This window comes from Chiroxiphia lanceolata, chromosome 19 (assembly GCF_009829145.1).
Source record: "Chiroxiphia lanceolata isolate bChiLan1 chromosome 19, bChiLan1.pri, whole genome shotgun sequence".
Lineage (NCBI taxonomy): Eukaryota > Metazoa > Chordata > Aves > Passeriformes > Pipridae > Chiroxiphia > Chiroxiphia lanceolata.
The window spans coordinates 6,505,491-6,523,301 of record NC_045655.1 but is presented as its reverse complement, the minus strand read 5'-3'; the positions used below and the strand labels follow the sequence as shown (position 1 = coordinate 6,523,301).

General features: G+C 50.5%; 1 protein-coding gene across 17 annotated transcripts in view; it reads right to left on the bottom strand.

Annotated features, from left to right (window-relative positions):
- CACNA1G (calcium voltage-gated channel subunit alpha1 G) overlaps positions 1 to 17,811 on the bottom strand; it is a 145,791-nt gene that overhangs the window by 88,068 nt on the left and 39,912 nt on the right. For all 17 annotated transcript variants that reach the window (XM_032706433.1, XM_032706448.1, XM_032706449.1 and 14 more), the window contains exons 2-5: positions 13,069 to 13,180; positions 12,431 to 12,564; positions 2,990 to 3,087; positions 802 to 961 (exon numbers count right to left, since the gene is read on the bottom strand). In XM_032706433.1, the coding sequence (XP_032562324.1) occupies positions 802 to 961; positions 2,990 to 3,087; positions 12,431 to 12,564; positions 13,069 to 13,180 (504 nt within the window). The remainder of the gene's footprint in view (positions 1 to 801; positions 962 to 2,989; positions 3,088 to 12,430; positions 12,565 to 13,068; positions 13,181 to 17,811) is intronic.

Here is a 17,811-nt window from a genome sequence, read left to right as displayed (position 1 = left end):
CAGGTGTGAATCCAGCCAGATCAACTCTGGAGAGTCAACAATCCACTGAAAGGTGATGGAGGTGCCAGAGCTTGGCAGAGCCATCAAAGTTTTGCAGTCACCTGCCCTTTCCCAAGCATTAGAAGGGAGGGAGGTGCTGGAAAAAAAAAAGCAGGTAGGTACGAGAACAGGTATGGAAATTCTGGTCTGAAAGAGGCTGTTGGCTACCAGATACTTCAACAACTGTTCAAACATTCCTACATTTGGCAAGTTGGCTGGCCAGGGCACTGGGTGCCCATTCAATCACAATAGTCATTTTGGCCTTAACATCCAGGGATCTGTGAAAATTAACAGTTCAAACTGGGGACTATCTCTTGCTCTGTGACTGAAAAGCACGCAGCATCACAAAATGCATGGCAGCTCCATCCGCTTTCCCTGGGGTTCAGGTGGGACTACAAATACTGTGCCAATAAACTCAACAGCTGCCGAATGGGATTCAGACCTGAACGTCTCCACACAGAAAAGGTCACACATTAATGATATGCTGAATTTAGAAAGCCTGAACTCCCATTCTCAGGGGGTTTTTTGGAGGCTTTTATCAATCAGGGGTAGCTGAGGGTTAAGGACAGCCTGCAAATGCAAATGGCAAATTGTCACAGCTCGCTCTTTTCCGGCTGTGTGTGCCCAAGCAGGAGCTGTGCTGGCATTTAGGAGCAGGGAGCATTTACAGAAGGGAAGGGCTTTCTACCAGAGATCCTTGTCACCTGGAGGGACAGACTCACTCAGGCTGGGGAGACACTTGTGCTGCCCACCCGGACTCACATGCTGAAGTTTTCAGGGAGGAAGCAGCGGTTCCTGAGCAAACCTGCCCACAGCTGGACTCCCACGATGCCAAAGATGAAGAAGACGAAGAAGCAGAGGAGGAGGACGTTCCCCAGCATGGGCAGCGTGTCCAAAAGAAGCGTCACCAGGATGCGCATACCTGAGGCAAAGGGGAAAAGTTCATGCTGAATTTTCTTATTCCGGTCGCGTCCTCCTGACCTTTTCCTTTCCAGTGATACTTCTCCTTCCACTGAGAGCTGCTGCTTTGCCACCGCTGTCCTCAGCACTCACACATGGCTTGTGAACACCCACAGCTCCCCCCAGCCCCCTCTGGTTTCCCCACAAAGCCCCTGGGATACCACCCCTTAATCCATGCCCTGCTCCTGGTCACACGACCTACCTTCCCTGCTCAAGTCCTCTTCTCCTCCAAGGTTTTCTAGTAATTATATGTCTCCTTTCTTCCTTGAGACCAAACTCTGACATTCTCCTTTTCTCAACTGAAGTTTCTTTCTCCACTCAGTATATATCAAAATTCCCTTCCCTTCCTAATTCCCCTCATCTACCCTAAATGCTCTTTCTTCCTTAAAATACAGGAACTCTGTATTAACTCTCTCTGGCAGTTAATTCTCACAAGTTCAGGAACAGCCAGTTCTGTAACAAAGGCAAATTGATGGTGACTGCAACTTGACATTTACACACAAAAAAATTGATTTCATCTGACATCTCTGTAATATTCTGCTCATCTCTCACTCTCCTTCTTTCCCCATGTTCTGCATTCTCTCACTTGCTTATATTGACTTTTATTTAAAGAAAGATTTACTGTTGCATCCTTTGCTTTGATACTTCATGAAGACTTTTTTTCTCTCATCCCCATGCTGTCATCTCCTCTATCAGGGTTTTTCTTCTACTCCTTTACTGGGGCACAACCACCTTGCATCAACTCCTAATTAACTGAAATTACTTTCTGTGGTTACTGCATTGATCATCATACAAAGCTCCTTTTTCATTTTTCCCACCTTACATTTCTATCCCACTGAAACTACATTGCAGAGAAGCCAAGATAAATTACCTAGGATTTCAAAATACATTAAGTGAATTACATCCCCAGTTAGACAGTGGTAGATAAATTCAGCCATCCACCAGTTCAGCAGTGGGGATAAAAAAAAAATAAAATTGCAAACAGGATTCTGAAGCTTCTGTAATGATTGAAACAGCAGCAGCAAAGCCAGATTAAGTTCAAGAGTCAGCAGCAAAATAAATAGATCCCAGGCACTTCCACCATCAGCAGAGAGAACTGAGGCTGATCAGTTCTCAAGTTCTCATCAAGGCATTGGGCTAGTTCAGATAGGGGAGTGCAGACTGGGATTTAACTTGGCTAAAACAATACTGGGTTTGATGACCAGGACTGTAAGACCAGGAAAGCAGTTGTAGTTACACTCAACATAGCTGGTCTGCACAGCACCCGAGAGGGAAGCAGCTCTGTGCCTCTCATGGCACACTGGGATTTGCCCAGCACAGGGCAGCGGGAATGGGGCAGTTGGGCTGGGACTGGTTTGTGATGGCCAGTGCCTCTCCGAGCATGGGGCTGGGCTGCCATGCAGGAGCAGGCAATGCCACCCACCTGTTTAAAAGGGGCTGAGATCCTCATTCATGAGCTGATAAATCAGGACTGAAGAGCCACTGCCCATCCCACCCAGGCTTGCTTCGTAGATGTTGGGAGTTTGGGCTGTATGGACCAGCTGTGGGGTCCCCAGCACCTCCCAGAGGGCTTTGTCCAGGCACAACAAGATTTCTTCACCCCAATTTCTCCAGAAAATGATGGTGTAGCCCAGAGAGGGTGGGAGCAGCATGGCTCAGACCCCTCTGCCTGTACTGCCTGGCAAAGGCTGCTGGCTCAGTCAACCCCCATCACCTGCATCCCTTCACCTTAGCAGCATCCTCAGACTCTCTTCAGATGAGAAAGGAAGGTGTCTGACGACAGACCTGGATACCTCATTGAGTCATCTCCGATGCCACAGATGTCAAAAGCAGTATTATTTAAAGCAGGAGAGTGACAGGCACCGGAATTCAGGTACTGCCAGGTTTGGGTGAATGTTTGAGCTGAGATGCAAGATCAAAGCATCTGTGTTTGCCCTCCCATCTCTGGGGCATGGATGCAGAGAAGGGAAGGAACGAGGATCTGACTTACTGGGGACCCTGTTGATGGCCCTGAGCGGCCGCAGGACGCGGACGGTGCGGACGGCGGAGAAGCTGACATTCTGCAGGTCCAGGGAGTACTCCAGCATCCTGAAAAAGACACAAACACAAGGATCTTGTGGAGAAATGTTGGATTATCAAACATTATAAAGCAAACATTAAATGCCAACCGCTCACAGAGGGACTTGTTACTGCATCTCTCCCATCAGGAAAGTTTGCCAGAGGAATTAATTAAGGGTTGTTTGCGTATCAGAATAAAGTCAATGAGGGAGAATGTGATACACCAGCTCACACAGCCACAGATCTCTCTCTCTCTTCTGGTTTGGTTACTGTTTTTTTGCACAGGGCCAGGCAGAAGCTTCTGAAAATCCCTGCATGCTCCAGAGGAGCAATTTCCAGACAGCCTTGTTTTTAACAACAATTTTACAGATACCTTAACGAATCTGAGTTCGTTGTGCTGACTCGGAAAAGAAGAGGTGGGTCCCCTGGTGCAGACCCTTCCATGGGACACAGGAGATGAGCAGCACAGGACACTGAGCTCTGCTACCTCTGCCCAGCAGAGACCACTGGCAGGTAGGATCAAAACTGATGACACTTGTAGATAACAAATGGGGCAAATGTGGACCAAGGAACCTCTCAGTGCTCCTACATGGTGTCTGAGGGGATTATTTCACATGGAGGTCCAACCTTCACAGGACTTAGGATGCACCTGGACTGCTGAAAGTCCCTGGGGTGTCCCAGCACCATCTCACTTCTCATGGCACCTTTGCTCAGGCACAGCAGAGCCATCAGTCACTTTTGTTTCTGGCTGTGGAAAGACCCAAGAGCTCTGCCCAAAAGCATTCTTGAAGAGGTAGAGCCAGGCAAAGGCAAGGAAGAGGACCACAAGGCTCTCTGCACAGCCAGGTTCCTGCTGCCACAGACAACCACAGGACACTAATCTCTTCCAAAAATTATCAAGTTCCATCTTAAAACTAGCTGGGTCGTTCCCTCCCTTCAACTCTGATGGTTTGAAGACTAACTTGAAGCCTGAATTTATTCAGGACAAGCTCATATCCATTCATTTTTATGGCAGTGCTGTCTTTTAAGTAGCTTCTCTAGCTGTTATTTGTCCCTGATGTTTACCCACCCATGTATTTACAGAAGACAAATCACATCTCCTCTCAGCCTCGATTTTGAAAAGACAAACAAACCAAGATTTTCCAGACCCATCTTGCAGACAGGCTCTCTGCTTCCCAGTCACAACCTTTCTCCACACTTGCCCTGGCCTGAATTAGTCTCACCTGATTATGCATCAAGCCTCTGGAGGAGGCTGTGCTGGCACCTTGCACAAAGGCATCAGTGCTGCCCCCTCCCTCCCTGCTGGGAATCCTGCAAGATCTGTCACTGCTGTGGTGGGTTCAACAATAACATCAACATGTTCCTCTCTATTCAGCTGACACCCACAGCCATGGGACAGTCCCAGAAGATGGACGTTGGACAGGCACACATGGATGGCAGGAATCTGTTCTCAGCCTCTGGCCAGAGAGGAAGGCAGCGTGTCCACAAAACCCCACCTGGCCCAAGTGAACAAAACCAGCCCCTTCCTTGCTGCACAGGACTCACCACATTGGGCCAGCTTTGGCTAAGCTGATTTTCCTGGCTTTAATGGCTCTCCAGTTTCCCTCACTGTTTGAAAGGAAGATTTCTGTATGGTCGGCAGTATTCAGGTAAAAAGCCCATATCAAACATACAGCTTTTCTTTCATCCATTATTAAAACAGACGCTGCCAGAAAAATTCAGAGCAGCACGTGGTTATTTCCACCAAGACAAATCATTTTCTGATTAATGACAGCTCCAGACTCACTTCTAGAGATACGTGTGCTTGTAATCTGCAAAGGATGTGCTGTAAAATGCATTTTGATTTAACATATTACAGAATTACTATAATGCCAAATTTAAAGAAACAAGCCAAACAACAACCCAGAGGCTTAAGCAAATGCTTGAACACCAAGACCAAGAGCAAGCAGGTGTTCTCCTGCTTCTGTCTCCAAACACTGCTGGTGTTATAGCACCACAAGTTCAGCCCCAGGCAGAGACTACAGGATCCACAACTTGCTGGTAACTAACAGCTCCAGTTCTCTGAGAGAACCCAGTACTGGAGAAAAAAATATCAGTAGAACTCAGTCACCAAGAATTAAGTCCAGTGAGATCACCAGTCCCCAGCTCTAAGGTCATTTCCCAAGGCAACCGGATGCATGGGAGGAATCCATCCACATCCCTGGCAAGGGAAGATACCCAGGGAGAGCAAATGTCAGGATGTCACCAGCTGGTGAGGTGACAGGTACATTTAGCAGCATATATAGCATTGGAGATCTGCAGTGTAAAAGGCTCCTGATGAAGCTTCAATTCAAATGTCATCTCTGTTCAGAGGGGAAAGCGCGATGCCTGTCAGCGCCGCTGCCACCGGCTTGGTGCCCAGCCAAGTTAAAGGCTCAGAAAGATACTCAGCATTAAATAGGATGGATTCACAGCAAATGCTGAGGCTCGTCAGAGTGATCAGCAACCCCCGATCGCTGGAGTTATTCAGAAGGAAAGCGGAAATATTTAGGACTTTCTAAGAATAAAAGTGGAGCATCTGCAAAGCCAGACGTACAACGGGCTGGTGGTGGGATGCAGAGAGGGAGCTGATGCAAACCTTTGGCAAACGCTTCTCCAAGCAGGAAAACTCCCAGGACTCAGCAGACAGGTACAAGAGATGGCTCAGGATGGACCAGGCAGCTGAAATTCATTCCTGTTCTGCCTGGAGATAGAGAGACTAGGAGCACAATGGGGTTTCTTCCATGTAAAACCCAAAGCATCAGGAAGGATCTACTGTGCACAGTGCCAGGCAGCACCCCTGCCTGAGGAAAAGGGCTCACAGAAGTGATGCTCAGGGCATCACAGGAGGGGTAAGGGGCTCTGCTTACCCAGAGAGCCTCTAACAGAGCACAGAAATTCCAGCAAGTCCTTCCCACACCTAGCCAGCATCACTTCTCCAACTCACCCTGCTCTCAGCCCTGACTCTGCCACCATCCCCCAGATCACTCCTGCTCAGGAATTCGAAGATGATGTGAAGACCCAGTAGAGTCACGCAGGGAGCTTGTGCCGAGGGATCTTTCTGAGGAAAACTTGAACTCTCCACAACTGGGTGCTGGGGGTGCTGTACAGCCAGGGGATGTGACCAAGGTCACATGAGGAACCTGTGGCAAAGCAGCAATGGCTGCAGAGAGGGCCACCCCCCAAGAACTGCCCGCACAGAGCTGCCACGCTGCCGGCCAGAGATAGGCTCAGATTTATTCGGCGTTAAAAAGCTTCCAAAACTGGGCATATAGACACCCTTTATCTACAAAGCGCAGCCATCAGTGGGTGATATTAAGCCACAGGTGCTGGAAAACACAAGGGGAAATTATTTAGGCAGCGTTGTACCTTCAGAAAGCTGGAATGAAATTTCCTCCTGGCTCTCGCCAGCTTGGCTGCGCTCTGCTTTCACTCAGGGGCTGCTTTTTGAGCCTCGCGAGTTTCATCGCGTTCGTGGGTGTTGCTTAATTTTAAAAATACTCATTTTAATCAAGCTGAACAGAAGAAAAAGAATAGCACTGGAGGGAGCACGAACCCCGCAGCCTGCTGGGTCTGGCCGCACTGTGTGTCCCAACCAGGACACTTGACTAACGAGGCTCTTGGATTAGCAGCAAGTTCAGCCAAATAACTGAAAGAAACTAAAGAATACCTTTAAAATAAAGTCCTAAAACTTAAAAAAAGCAAGGCTTTTCACAGGTGGGTTTGAGTCAGCTCAGCCGTGAGGGAGGCTGCTGAGGGGTTTCTTTTACCCAGCAGGTTCCTGTGAGTCAGGGATGCAGCTTGTTTGGGATGCTCTGCTCCGAAGGCTGCAGGAAGGCGGCACGGAGTTGGAAGAACCTGCAGCCGTGGGCTTCGTCAGCCACCAGGTCTTGAACGCTCTTCATCCTCCCAAAAACAACTTTAAGCATTAAATTGCAAAGCTCAACCCCAGATATTGACTTCCTGGAGGTTTGTGATTACAAGTAGCGCCTTGATGTTTTTCTGGCACTTCAGAGCGAAAAAGCACCTAATTTGGGATTAGTCAGGACACAGTGGGGCCTGGAAAGAGGCTTCCAGCTTCCAGGACACTCGCATTCATCCTGGAAAGCCCAGGAGAGCGGCAGCAGGTTTGGTGCGGCTTTTCTTGTGGCTCAAAGGAGCTGTGGCTGTTGCTGCACATCGGGTAATTGCGTGTGCAAATCGGCTGCTTACACGGGCAATTACCCCCTGGTGCTCAGAGTGCCCGGGCAGAGCAGAGGGCACCGCGCTGCCACGTCCCGAGGTGCTGGTCCTCGTGTGACAGGGATCAATACAGGCAGAAGGGATGAAAAAGCAACATTTATCCTACCTCTCTGTTAGTTTTGTACATTTTTAAGGGATGAAGGGACTAATACACAGGGAAAGAACAGCCTTTGCCTGCAGTGCAGCGGGAGGCTGCAGCAGGGGCTCCTGTAGGCACTCCCACACCAGTGCTTTTTTTCCCATGCTTGAGTTGAAACAGCCCCTTGATCAGCCTCATACAGCTGAAGTGCCCTTCAGAGGAGCCCTGCCTGCCTCTGGAGTGATCCAGTGCTGTGGGGTGAAGGCCACATGCTGGAAGCTTCACCCAGAGCACCCAGCAGGAATCTTGTTCTGGCTGCTGCAGCCATGGGATCACAGATCCCTGCAGAGACCCATCTGGCACCACAGACCTCATTCTGATTTCTGAGCTAAAGAGATTTTCAAACCCCACATCCAGGTTTAGATGGAGCAGGGATGGAGTGGGGGACTGCAGCATCCCTTTCTCTCCTGTCACCTGTGAACACAGCAGGCTTCCTGCAGCCTATTTCATCCTTGAAATTCAGCACTCAAAACCAAGAGGGAGCAAGACGTTCTTAAGGGTTGTTTATGAAGGCTTCAGGGGAGCTCATTGTTTAATACAATCTTCAACAGAGGGAGAGAAATCATAACAAACATAAGAAGTGTTCAGGAAGCAAAAAGGAGTAGTGTCTGTTCCTGAGTCAAGCAGCCTGCCAACCACCTCCAGCCCCAGCTCCTCTCCAACCGTAAGCAAAATATTCCAGAAGCGTTTAACTTTCCTACAAAGTCTTTGAAGAGGCTCGTTACCGTTACAATGAGCAAAGCATAAACAAGACTGCAGCCTTGGCCAAACAACTGACTGAGACAGGAGTAACCACAGACCGGCGCAGCTCAAACAGGGGATGATGCACAGCCCTGCTCAGGGTGGGGGGGGAGCAGGAACATGGGCATGTTATCCCCTGGTGTAAAGCTCTCTCCAGGGAAAACAATTAACCATTGGAGATTTTTGTTATTTTGGGGTTAGAATCACAGAACAGAATCACAAAATCTCCTGAGCTGGAAGGGAACCACAAGGATCAGAGTCCAGCTACTGGCCCTGCACAGGATAACCCCAAAATCACATCAAGGGTTTGTTTTTTTTAAATGAGAATGGCTTAAAGTCCAATTCAATCCACAGGGATGCAGAGGTCTGGGAAAGTCCTTATCTCACTAAAGCCAAAACAAGCTCATGTCCTGCTAGCTTGTGGGACTGCAGCAAAGTGTGGGGCTGGGGCTGGCTCCAGCTGAGCAGCAGGGAGATCTCAGTCTGTGGCTATCCTCTTCCATAGACCAAGCAGAGAAGAGGTCCCTGCACCCTGCCTGGAGGAGAGTGGATACTGGGTCCCATTGTGGCCAGGGAGATGTCAAATCAGGGCACATCTCCATCCCATAGCCCTGGTTCACCAGCCCAAGCCTGTCAGCACTAAACTGAAAACACTCATGCATCTTTTTGGATGTATTCAAGCATCCACGCTCAATACATCTGCATCTTACGCTGGGAGAGGTCAAAATTATATTGAATCCTCTTTAGAGGGCAAGAGCTGCTCGCAATGCCTGTTAACCTTCAAAGCGTTCTCTTGCAAGCAAACTTCCCCCCTGCCTCCAAATCCTCTCCTTTAAAAATAACGCAACACAATTATGCCATTTATCACTTTTTTTTCTCCCCTTTTCCCCACACAACTCCATAACCTACAGCCAAAGGCGCGTTTCACTAAGCAGAGTTTTGATAATACAGCACTATTCTCATCTCCGGCAAGTTCTACTGTAATTACAGAGATGCGTTGCAGACATTACACACTCTACAATTAGCACTAATTGCATTACATTGTCACAAAGAAGTCGTTTACTCTCCATGAGCTCATGAGATTGGTCTGGACAGTTTAACAGAGCTGAGAAGTACTTAATGGCATCCCGTGGAAGTGGCCAGCAGCAGGAGTGAGCACAGCACCCAAACCACTCTCCCAAGAGGCAGATTTGGGGCAAAGATGCACCAAAAAGCTTTATCCGCAATGATAACCTCTGTCAGGTCTAGAAAGTTCTCAAAGAACGGGAAGAATGAAATACTAGAACTTTTGGGGGGATGTTTTGAACCCTATCCTAAACTGGTGGTGGCTGGGAAGGATTTCTATGGATGCTATGCCCATGGGAATGTACAGCCCCAGCACGTAGCATGTCCCATGTGCCCCCTGGCACAACATGCTTTTCACACCTGATGCCCCACAGGCACAGTTTGCTGCTTCTCCTCTCCCTCTGACATCACTTTCTGCAGCCCATGGGTAGGGAAGTGGCAGGAAAAGCAAGAGAACAGGAACCCAGGGTTCTGCTGGGCACTGGGGAGTCCACACTGTGCTGCTGCTCCCCTTCTTGTGTGTCTAGCACGTAAAGGGCAGAGAAAAAATTTGAAGGCAGAAAACAGAGTTTCTTCATTATCACCAAGACCACATTGAAATCTCAGCCACTTCCCTTGGCATTTCGCTGGGGAAACTGGTTGAAGCCCTTACGTAAAACCTACATAAAAACGTGACTCACTTTATCTGGTATCTAAGCAAACACAGATGGGTTTTGAGGATTGCCCTGGCACACACTCTCCAGGGCCCCAGGTTGGCTCTAGCCCCTTTCCTGACACCACACAATTGCTAAGAAGCAGGATGCCTCCACATGAAGCTCAGCTTATCCCTTACTCCCATGTTCTGCTCTGAGCACTATGGGCTGGGTGCTCGTTGGGGCAATTTGCCCTGTACAGGAACCACAAAGCTGCACGAAGGGCTACCTGAGGAATTTCCCTCCATCTGGTTGGGATCTGACCCTGAAGCACTTTTATCTGTTATCCCTTGCAGTGTTTTTTACCTATGTCTTAAGCCTAGTAATGGGCTTGAGTCCCTTATTTTTTTCTCTCTACAACAGTGGCCCACTCCTGCAGCCTCTTTGGCTTTCCCTGGTACTCAGTGGACCCACCAGGACTGCAGCAATTTCCTGAGCAGGAAGCACCACTCCCAGATGGACAGGCTAGGACTGGAGGAGAGAGCAAGTGCACGAAAGGGAGCACAGAAAGCAAGGACTAGGGGAGGAGAGGCTCCGCTTCGTATTTAAATCCAGTTCGATCCTTTGCCAGCCGAATCAGTTTTGACAGGACCCAGATGGGAGCAGTTCATGCACATGAAGGAGAGAGCCATCATTCAGCGAGAGGCAAAGCCAACCTGGCAGGAGGCACGAGAGCAGTCAGGCTGCCGGGCTGCAAAACCTCTGCAGCAAACAAACGCCTCCAACGCGCCGGGGACGCGGGGGCGGCTGCTGCGGAGGCGAGGTCAGTGCCATTAACCGGCTCTGCCCAGGAATGACGTGCCTCTCACGCACCCAAACGCCCAGCCGGGTGCAGCAGATGGGCAGGAGGTTTGTTGCTTGCTTAGGGAAAGAGCAGTGATACTTTGGCATAGGAATTAGGATGGTCTCTGCTGATGTCACTCCAGAGCGAGGTCGCATCACAGTGGGGTCTCTACAGAAGCACATCAGGGATAACTCTATCTCCAGAGGTTTTGCAAGCTCAACAGGCAAAGCCAGGCCCAGGCTGGGAGGGGAAGGCAGTAGCACCCCAGGGCAGTGGAGCTGGGAGCAGCCCAGCAACCATGACCATGCCTCCCCAAGGCTCCCCAGGTGGGATGTCTGGCCTTGCTTAGGTCGGGCTCTTCACCACACTTAATTCCACTATAAGACATAATAAACCAGGAGAAACAAAGAATACGCAGGCTCCAGCCCTTGGTTGTGCTGTTGGTGTCTACAGCCCTAACAGAGACAGTTGCATCCGGGATCCCATCTTGTCTAATGTCCCATCACTGCAATCCCTAACATTGCTGAGACACATCAGGAACAAACATTGAGCCGCCTCCTAAACTGATGAGCCAGAGGCTGGTGGACCCAGAAAGCAGGAGCTTGTGGCCTCCTGCAGAAGATGGGTTTACAGGGACACTTACAAAGCTCCTGGTCTTTCTGCCCTCCATCAGTCTGAGTCTTGCTGCATCTTTTGACCTCTTCAGCAATTAATTTTTCAGGCCAAGGATGCACTGAGAGACCTGGCACCTCCTTGTAGGTTGTTCTGGACCACTGTTTTGATTCCCCCAGCTGTCTGGCAGGGCGTGTGCCATGTCCTCATGAGGCCAGTGATGGACCATAAGCAAAACTCACCAAGGTGTTTCCCCTTCTTGGGGCACACCAAACCCACACCAGGCAGACAAGCTGGGAAGGGCCCCTGCTTCTTTCCAGGAAAATCCAGTAAATTTGATCTCTAGTTCTATCAAAAGAGGAAAAAAAACCCCACTGTTTTCCCAAAAGTCTTGGGGCTCCTGAGGCAGGAAGAGGAGGTAAGGGCCAGCAAGAGATTCATGTGTCAAAGAAACTCAGCTCTCTGGCCAGTGGCCAAGGACTTTTCATGTGGATTTCCAGCCTCTGCCAGGAGACTCTCGGGTGCTGGAAGAGCCTTTAATTCAAACCAGGTGCCTCTAAAAGGAAAACACTCCAAAAGGCAAACTTGGTCGCTTTCCCTCAAACTAAAAAAAAAAAAAAAAAAAAGGTATAAAATAATGAGGGCAATCATGCACGTTTCAGTGAACGATCCTTCCTGGCACAGCACTCTGTGCTTCCAACCGCCCACTCCAACGATGGAAACCAAAACCACGAGTGGGCTGGAGGGAGAAGAGCCAAGCACAGTGCCCAGCACCCAGTGAGGTGCCCGAGGGCATGGGCTGGCCAAAATCCACACAAGCAGCTTTTTTCACCCTGCTCTGCTCCCTCCATGAACTCACCATCAGCTCTACCTCAAGCCAAAGAGAAGACCAGAGGGGTGGCTGCAGCCCAGGAGGTGATCCCTGCTGGGAGCTGAGATGGACAACACTGGTAGCACCAACACCCAGCCAGCCCCCAGCCTTCAAACCTGCTGCTCGCCCAAACCCAGTGCTTGCCAAGCCATGCCACAAATAGCAACAGAGAGGCACAGGAAAAAGGGGAGCTGCCACGCTGGACTCACCCTGCGATGACAATGAAGAAGTCCAGGCGGTTCCACGTGTCTCCCAGGTAGCACTTCTTCCCAAAAATGCCCAGTGCAATCATTTTGACGATCATTTCCACAGCAAAGAAGGCAAAGATGAAATCGTCGAAGCTCTGCAAAAGAAAGGAAGGGAGGAGAGATGCTCCTGCATGCTTGCACCAGAGGGAGGGAATTAAGAGACCTGAGTCCAACAAGGTCTCCTCGTGCACCACCAAGAGCCAAATCCCTGGGCAGAGGCTGTGCTGAGAGCAGCTTTGTGTCCTCTCCCAACCCAAGCACCCCAACAGCACCCACAGTGCCAGGATAAAGGGGCAAGTGTATTTTGGACTCTGCTTTCACTGTACACTGCACACATGTACACTGTACACGTAGTTAACCCTTCCCAAGCACTCCAGTCAAGGCTTGGCTATGCTGAGGTTTGGCACAGCCTCACAGGGGCTTTGCCTGATGACACCACGTGTTCACATCCGAACACCAAAATCGGCATTTTTGAAGTGAAGTTGGGACAGTCAGCGCAGGGCCATCCCAGGACTCAAGTCCACCTCTTCAGCTTGGTCCTTCCCACCCCACATGAACCCAAGGCTGACGTTAAGCTCCCAGCAGTGCTGGGGCCGTACCTGGAGGATCCTGCAGCGCGGCGAGTCGCAGGCGATGTCCTCGCAGGGGTGGAACATGCCCAGTGTCACACAGTTGAGCAGGATCACCAGCATGCTGACCCTCTCGAACCACCTGCACAGCACCCGTCAAGGAGGCAACAGACCCAGAGGAGCATCCACGAGCAGCCACTGCTGAATCAGAAAGCTTATCCTGATTTTTAAGGCCAGGAGCACGCCAGCTTCACTAGGCTAGGCTTCACCTGGTTCTGCACGTTTAGATACCTGCACGGCAAAGCAACAGCGTGTTCTCCCCACGCTGACATCAGTGGCTACAGCTAATAGGAAAACCACTATAAAGTGCAAGTTGCACGGCAAGAGTGCCGAGTGCTGCTGTGATGGATTAAAAAATTAAATTAAATGAATGATCTCAACTTTTAGAAGAGACTAAAAAACCCCACACCGTTAATTTCCTCTCCTGGCATTTTACGAAAAAGCACTTTAACAACATTACAATTTCTATTAACCATGTCACAGCTTACCCCAGGGGCATTTCCCTAAAGCCACTGCTTGAACTTTCATTCCCAGTCCAAATTAAGACTGCCAAAACCATTAATGAACTGCCTAAAAGCCTTAAAGTCTGTGAGGGTCAGCAGAGCCCATTCCCTACCCTGTCTGCTGCCTCTTGGAGCAATTTTAAAGAACTGAGCTGCTGGGACAGATGTTAGATGCTGTTACTTCTGGGGCAAAATAAAGTGCTGCAACACATCCCCATAGGGATGGTTCAAACCCGGTACCCAATTCCTGCATCCTTCTAGGGGGCATTTCCAGACAGCTCCCATCTGCGTGGAACACAGAGATGGAAAATCCAGGAGCTGGTTCAGTGTGGTGCTGGGGTTATCTTCCAGTCTAGCATGGAAAACACCCCGTCAACTGCCAGAACCCACAGGCAGCAGGGCCATGTTCCTTCCTGGGTGCCAGCAGCAGCTTCCAGGCTTTAGGAAAATAAGCCTGGCCCTTGTCAGACAAGAGTTTTCACTGCAACACGGTAGCGGGTGGTGTTTGGGAGCCCGTGCTGTAGCGTTATCCCACTGGGGAAGAAGAAGGTGAGGATGAATCAGCGGGTGCCTCCTCACTGGGCACAGGGGGCTGGAGCTGGCAGCTCCTGCCACCACCCATCCTGGGTGGATTCCTGGGAAATCACATGGGTCTGAGTCACGGTTTGGTCCTTGGCAATCTGGATCTTTTAATCAGAAGGAATGTTTACAAGACATCAGGATAGACATTCCAACTGTCAGGTTAGGGCTATGGGCTGGAATACTTAGCCCAAATATAGTCCTGTGGGGGCAGGCATGGAGGGCAGTCTGAGAAGGGGGCAGCAGCTGTGGGGGATCCATAGGGTTCCCCAGCCTGGGGAACTGGGAAGAATCCCTCAGCAGGACCAGCCACGTCCAGGGCTCTGCCAGCAAGGAACTGCAAAGCCCTTGAGAACATAAAGACTTAAAAATCACCCTGTAAGAACCCAAATGGCAAAAGGAGCGTGTTCCTGCATGGGCTGTGTGATACACGCAGCAGGGAAGTGAGGAGGGCTCAGGAGTAGCCAGGTTGGTTGGCTTAAAACCTGCAGAGACAGACAGATGCTTCCCCAGATAGGCAAAGCTTCATGTAAATTCTTTTGTGGCAGTGGACAAGACCCTGAACTGGGCCTGGTTCTCCGTCACGTGCTCCACCCCTGCCCACCCACCAGCTGCTGGTGCTGCTTCAGGACTGCAAGTTCCTGAGTGAGCTGAGACAGGCAAACAACCATGATGGGCATCAGCTTGGAGTGATTCTGATCTCATCTCCTCACTCTCCAAGACCCAGCACAGCCCTAACACCCACTCAAGGCAGCCAAACTCTCCACGGCCCTGTATCTAGTGCAGAGGGCTGGGCAGGGGCTGAAATGGGAGGAAGAGTACAGGATGGCAGCCTCCCTGTCCTCCTCTGGCATGGCACAGTCTGCAAAGCCTTGGGTGCCCCTCAATGCTCATTAGTGTGCTGGCAATGGCACCATCACTGATTGCAAACAGAGGGGAGCCAGGAAAGCACAGACCCCTGAGACACAACAATCTGCCACACATGGGGCTCCAGGTGCAGCCAGGAGGGAGATGTGGGGACCAACGCCAGATCTGTACCCCAAGAAGGTCCCTGTGGTGCAGGCAGGCAGCCAGCAGACCCCACCTGTACAAACACATACTACCCCAGGCCAGCACCCCCACCCTGGCACAGGCATGGACCCCCCAACTGCTGCCAACCCTGGTAGTGGTGAAGGTCACCCCACCCCAACCTATCCCACCCCATCCCATCCCATTCCCCCCCCCCTAGCTCTGTCTGTGCCCCCATCTCAGGGTTGGTCCCTGCCCTCCCCACACCCCAATCCCCCTTAAAGGAATAAACATCTGCAGGCAGGAAAACAGCCTGGGGAAGGAGGGGGACCGAGGGAGTGGGAGGGGGGCGGTTATTTGCTGATGGTAGGTTTTTTTCCCCAGCTTTAACCACAGACCCACTTATCAGCATATCACTCCCTCAAGCACATACATTTCAGTCCAATATAACACTTCACCCTGATTAAATATTCCCGGGACAAGGGACCCCGGCGGTGCCGAGGGCAGTATGTTAATGTGCAGCTGATAGATCAGAAGGTTGGGGAGTGTTATTTTTTTTTTGCCCTCTCTTTTTTTTTTTTTCCAGCTGAATGAAACTTCAAGCTCTTTCTTCTGCTAATGGGATTTTCAGAGGCACACAAAGTGCTGCTGGCTATGGCTTTGTACCGACCCTCCTTTGAGCTGAGAGGCTGACAAAGGGAAACTCTTCAATTAGCAAAAGCAGAAGGTGCTTTTTTGAACGCCTCTTGCTGCTGCGGTGCGGGCAGGGAAGGGGCGAAGGCGCTTTGGGAAGCACCGGAGACAGTGCTGGTCCCTGGCCAGCAGCTCAGGTGAGCAGGAGGAGGCAAAGGCTCGAGGAGAGGGGCAGTGTGCCACCACCCAGATGCTGAGCTGAGTCCACAGCCCTCAATGTACGAGATAAATATTTGCTAGGAGCTCTCTCCTCACACAAAGCAGGGCTGATGTCTAAAAGAAATTAATAATGGGGTTCATGCACATACATCAGGTGATCACCCCATCCACTCCATCCAGAGTGGATGGGCACCAGAGAGTCCCTGCTTTTCCAGGTCACCTGCTCACTCCGGCACATTCTTAAAAATCCACATTTTTTTACCATCAACTCGGTCAAGGCAGGCAGCCAAAATGCTCACAGATTCTTTTCAACTAAAAGAATCTGTTTCTGCCACACAGAAATACACAGTAACACTTCTGTTTTAACCTGACTCTTAAAATTCACAAGATAAAGAGCACACACACACACACAAAAGTTAAAATCTCCAGAAGTCACTCACTTATTACAAACAGGAGCCCTTGCACAGAGCAAGAGCCCTCAGCCCCTTCCCACCACCAGCGATCCCTGTGCCACCTGCCTGCATTCCTCAGCACATGACCTTTCATAATTAAGAGGCAAGAGCCCCAAATTCAATTAGCCAGCACTACCCAGCCTAACATAATTAAAAGACAGAGATATTGCATTACACTCACTATGATTTGGTTGCAGAAGTTTGGATCAAATTTACCAGCAAGTGAATTAAATCGGGAGCTGTTGCTCGAGGGCAGCGGTAACCGAGAGGACAGCGGGTGTGATCCTCTGTCCATCTGCACCCCAGAGTCTCTCTGACAAACACACACATTGCTCCTGGTGGGATGGGGAGAGCAGGCATCACCTGACCCCAGAGATGGGGGTCCCTTCCCCTGGGGGGCTGGGCACCCACCCCAGTGACAGAGCCAGGTACGGAGGGGAGCGTTTGGTGGTGTTCTACAGGGATACAGACTCTTCCATGGGATTAATATTTACTTCTTCCCTTGATGCTCTGCTAGTCCCAGGCAGCTCCCACCATTCCCCCCATCCTCCTTCCCTGCATCCCTCCCTCTCCTTCCCTGATCTCTCCTCCCACTCTCCCTACACAGCTCCAGCACAGCAGTGCCTCCAAGGCAATATGCCACCCTCCTGCCATCACTGGGAGACTGGGTGGGACCCCCCCAAAAAGCAGAGCCAGCATGATGAGAGCAGGGCTCTGCAGGCAAGGGAGGACAGCCCTGCAGCACCAGGGGCCACAGGCAATGAAACTCAACCAAAGGAATGCATCAAACTGCCGGGATCTGGCCAGGTGACACTGGGCTCTGCTATGCTGCCTGATTTTTAGGGCAAGGAGTGGTTGTTCATACCCCAGGAATCATGGATGTAGCCAGGACCAAGTCCCCCATCACCACCCACAGCCATCACTTTTGTACCAGCGAAGCCTTCGCTCGCTGGGACAGCGGCTGGGATTTGACAAATGTGTGGAAAGCGCTGGCAAGGCCTGGAAATTTTTGTGCAAATGTGATGTGAAAATTGGGTTGAAATGACAGCCTTCCCCTGCAGTGTCACCAAGTCCCACCAGCTTAGGAGTGACACCAGGATAAGCTGCAGACGTTAATGAGAGCGGAGTTTTAGGCTTCATTCATATCATCAATTCCAGAAATAGCCCCTTTGACAGGAGCATAATGGCACTTCCAGGGTCTGGCCTTTGGGAGGGGTGGGAGGAGGTAGGGACTAAAATCCTAAAACATTAATTTAGGCCGTTTGCAAGGGAAGTTAAAAGTCCTTAGAATTAATCTGCCTCACAGATGGAAATAATAA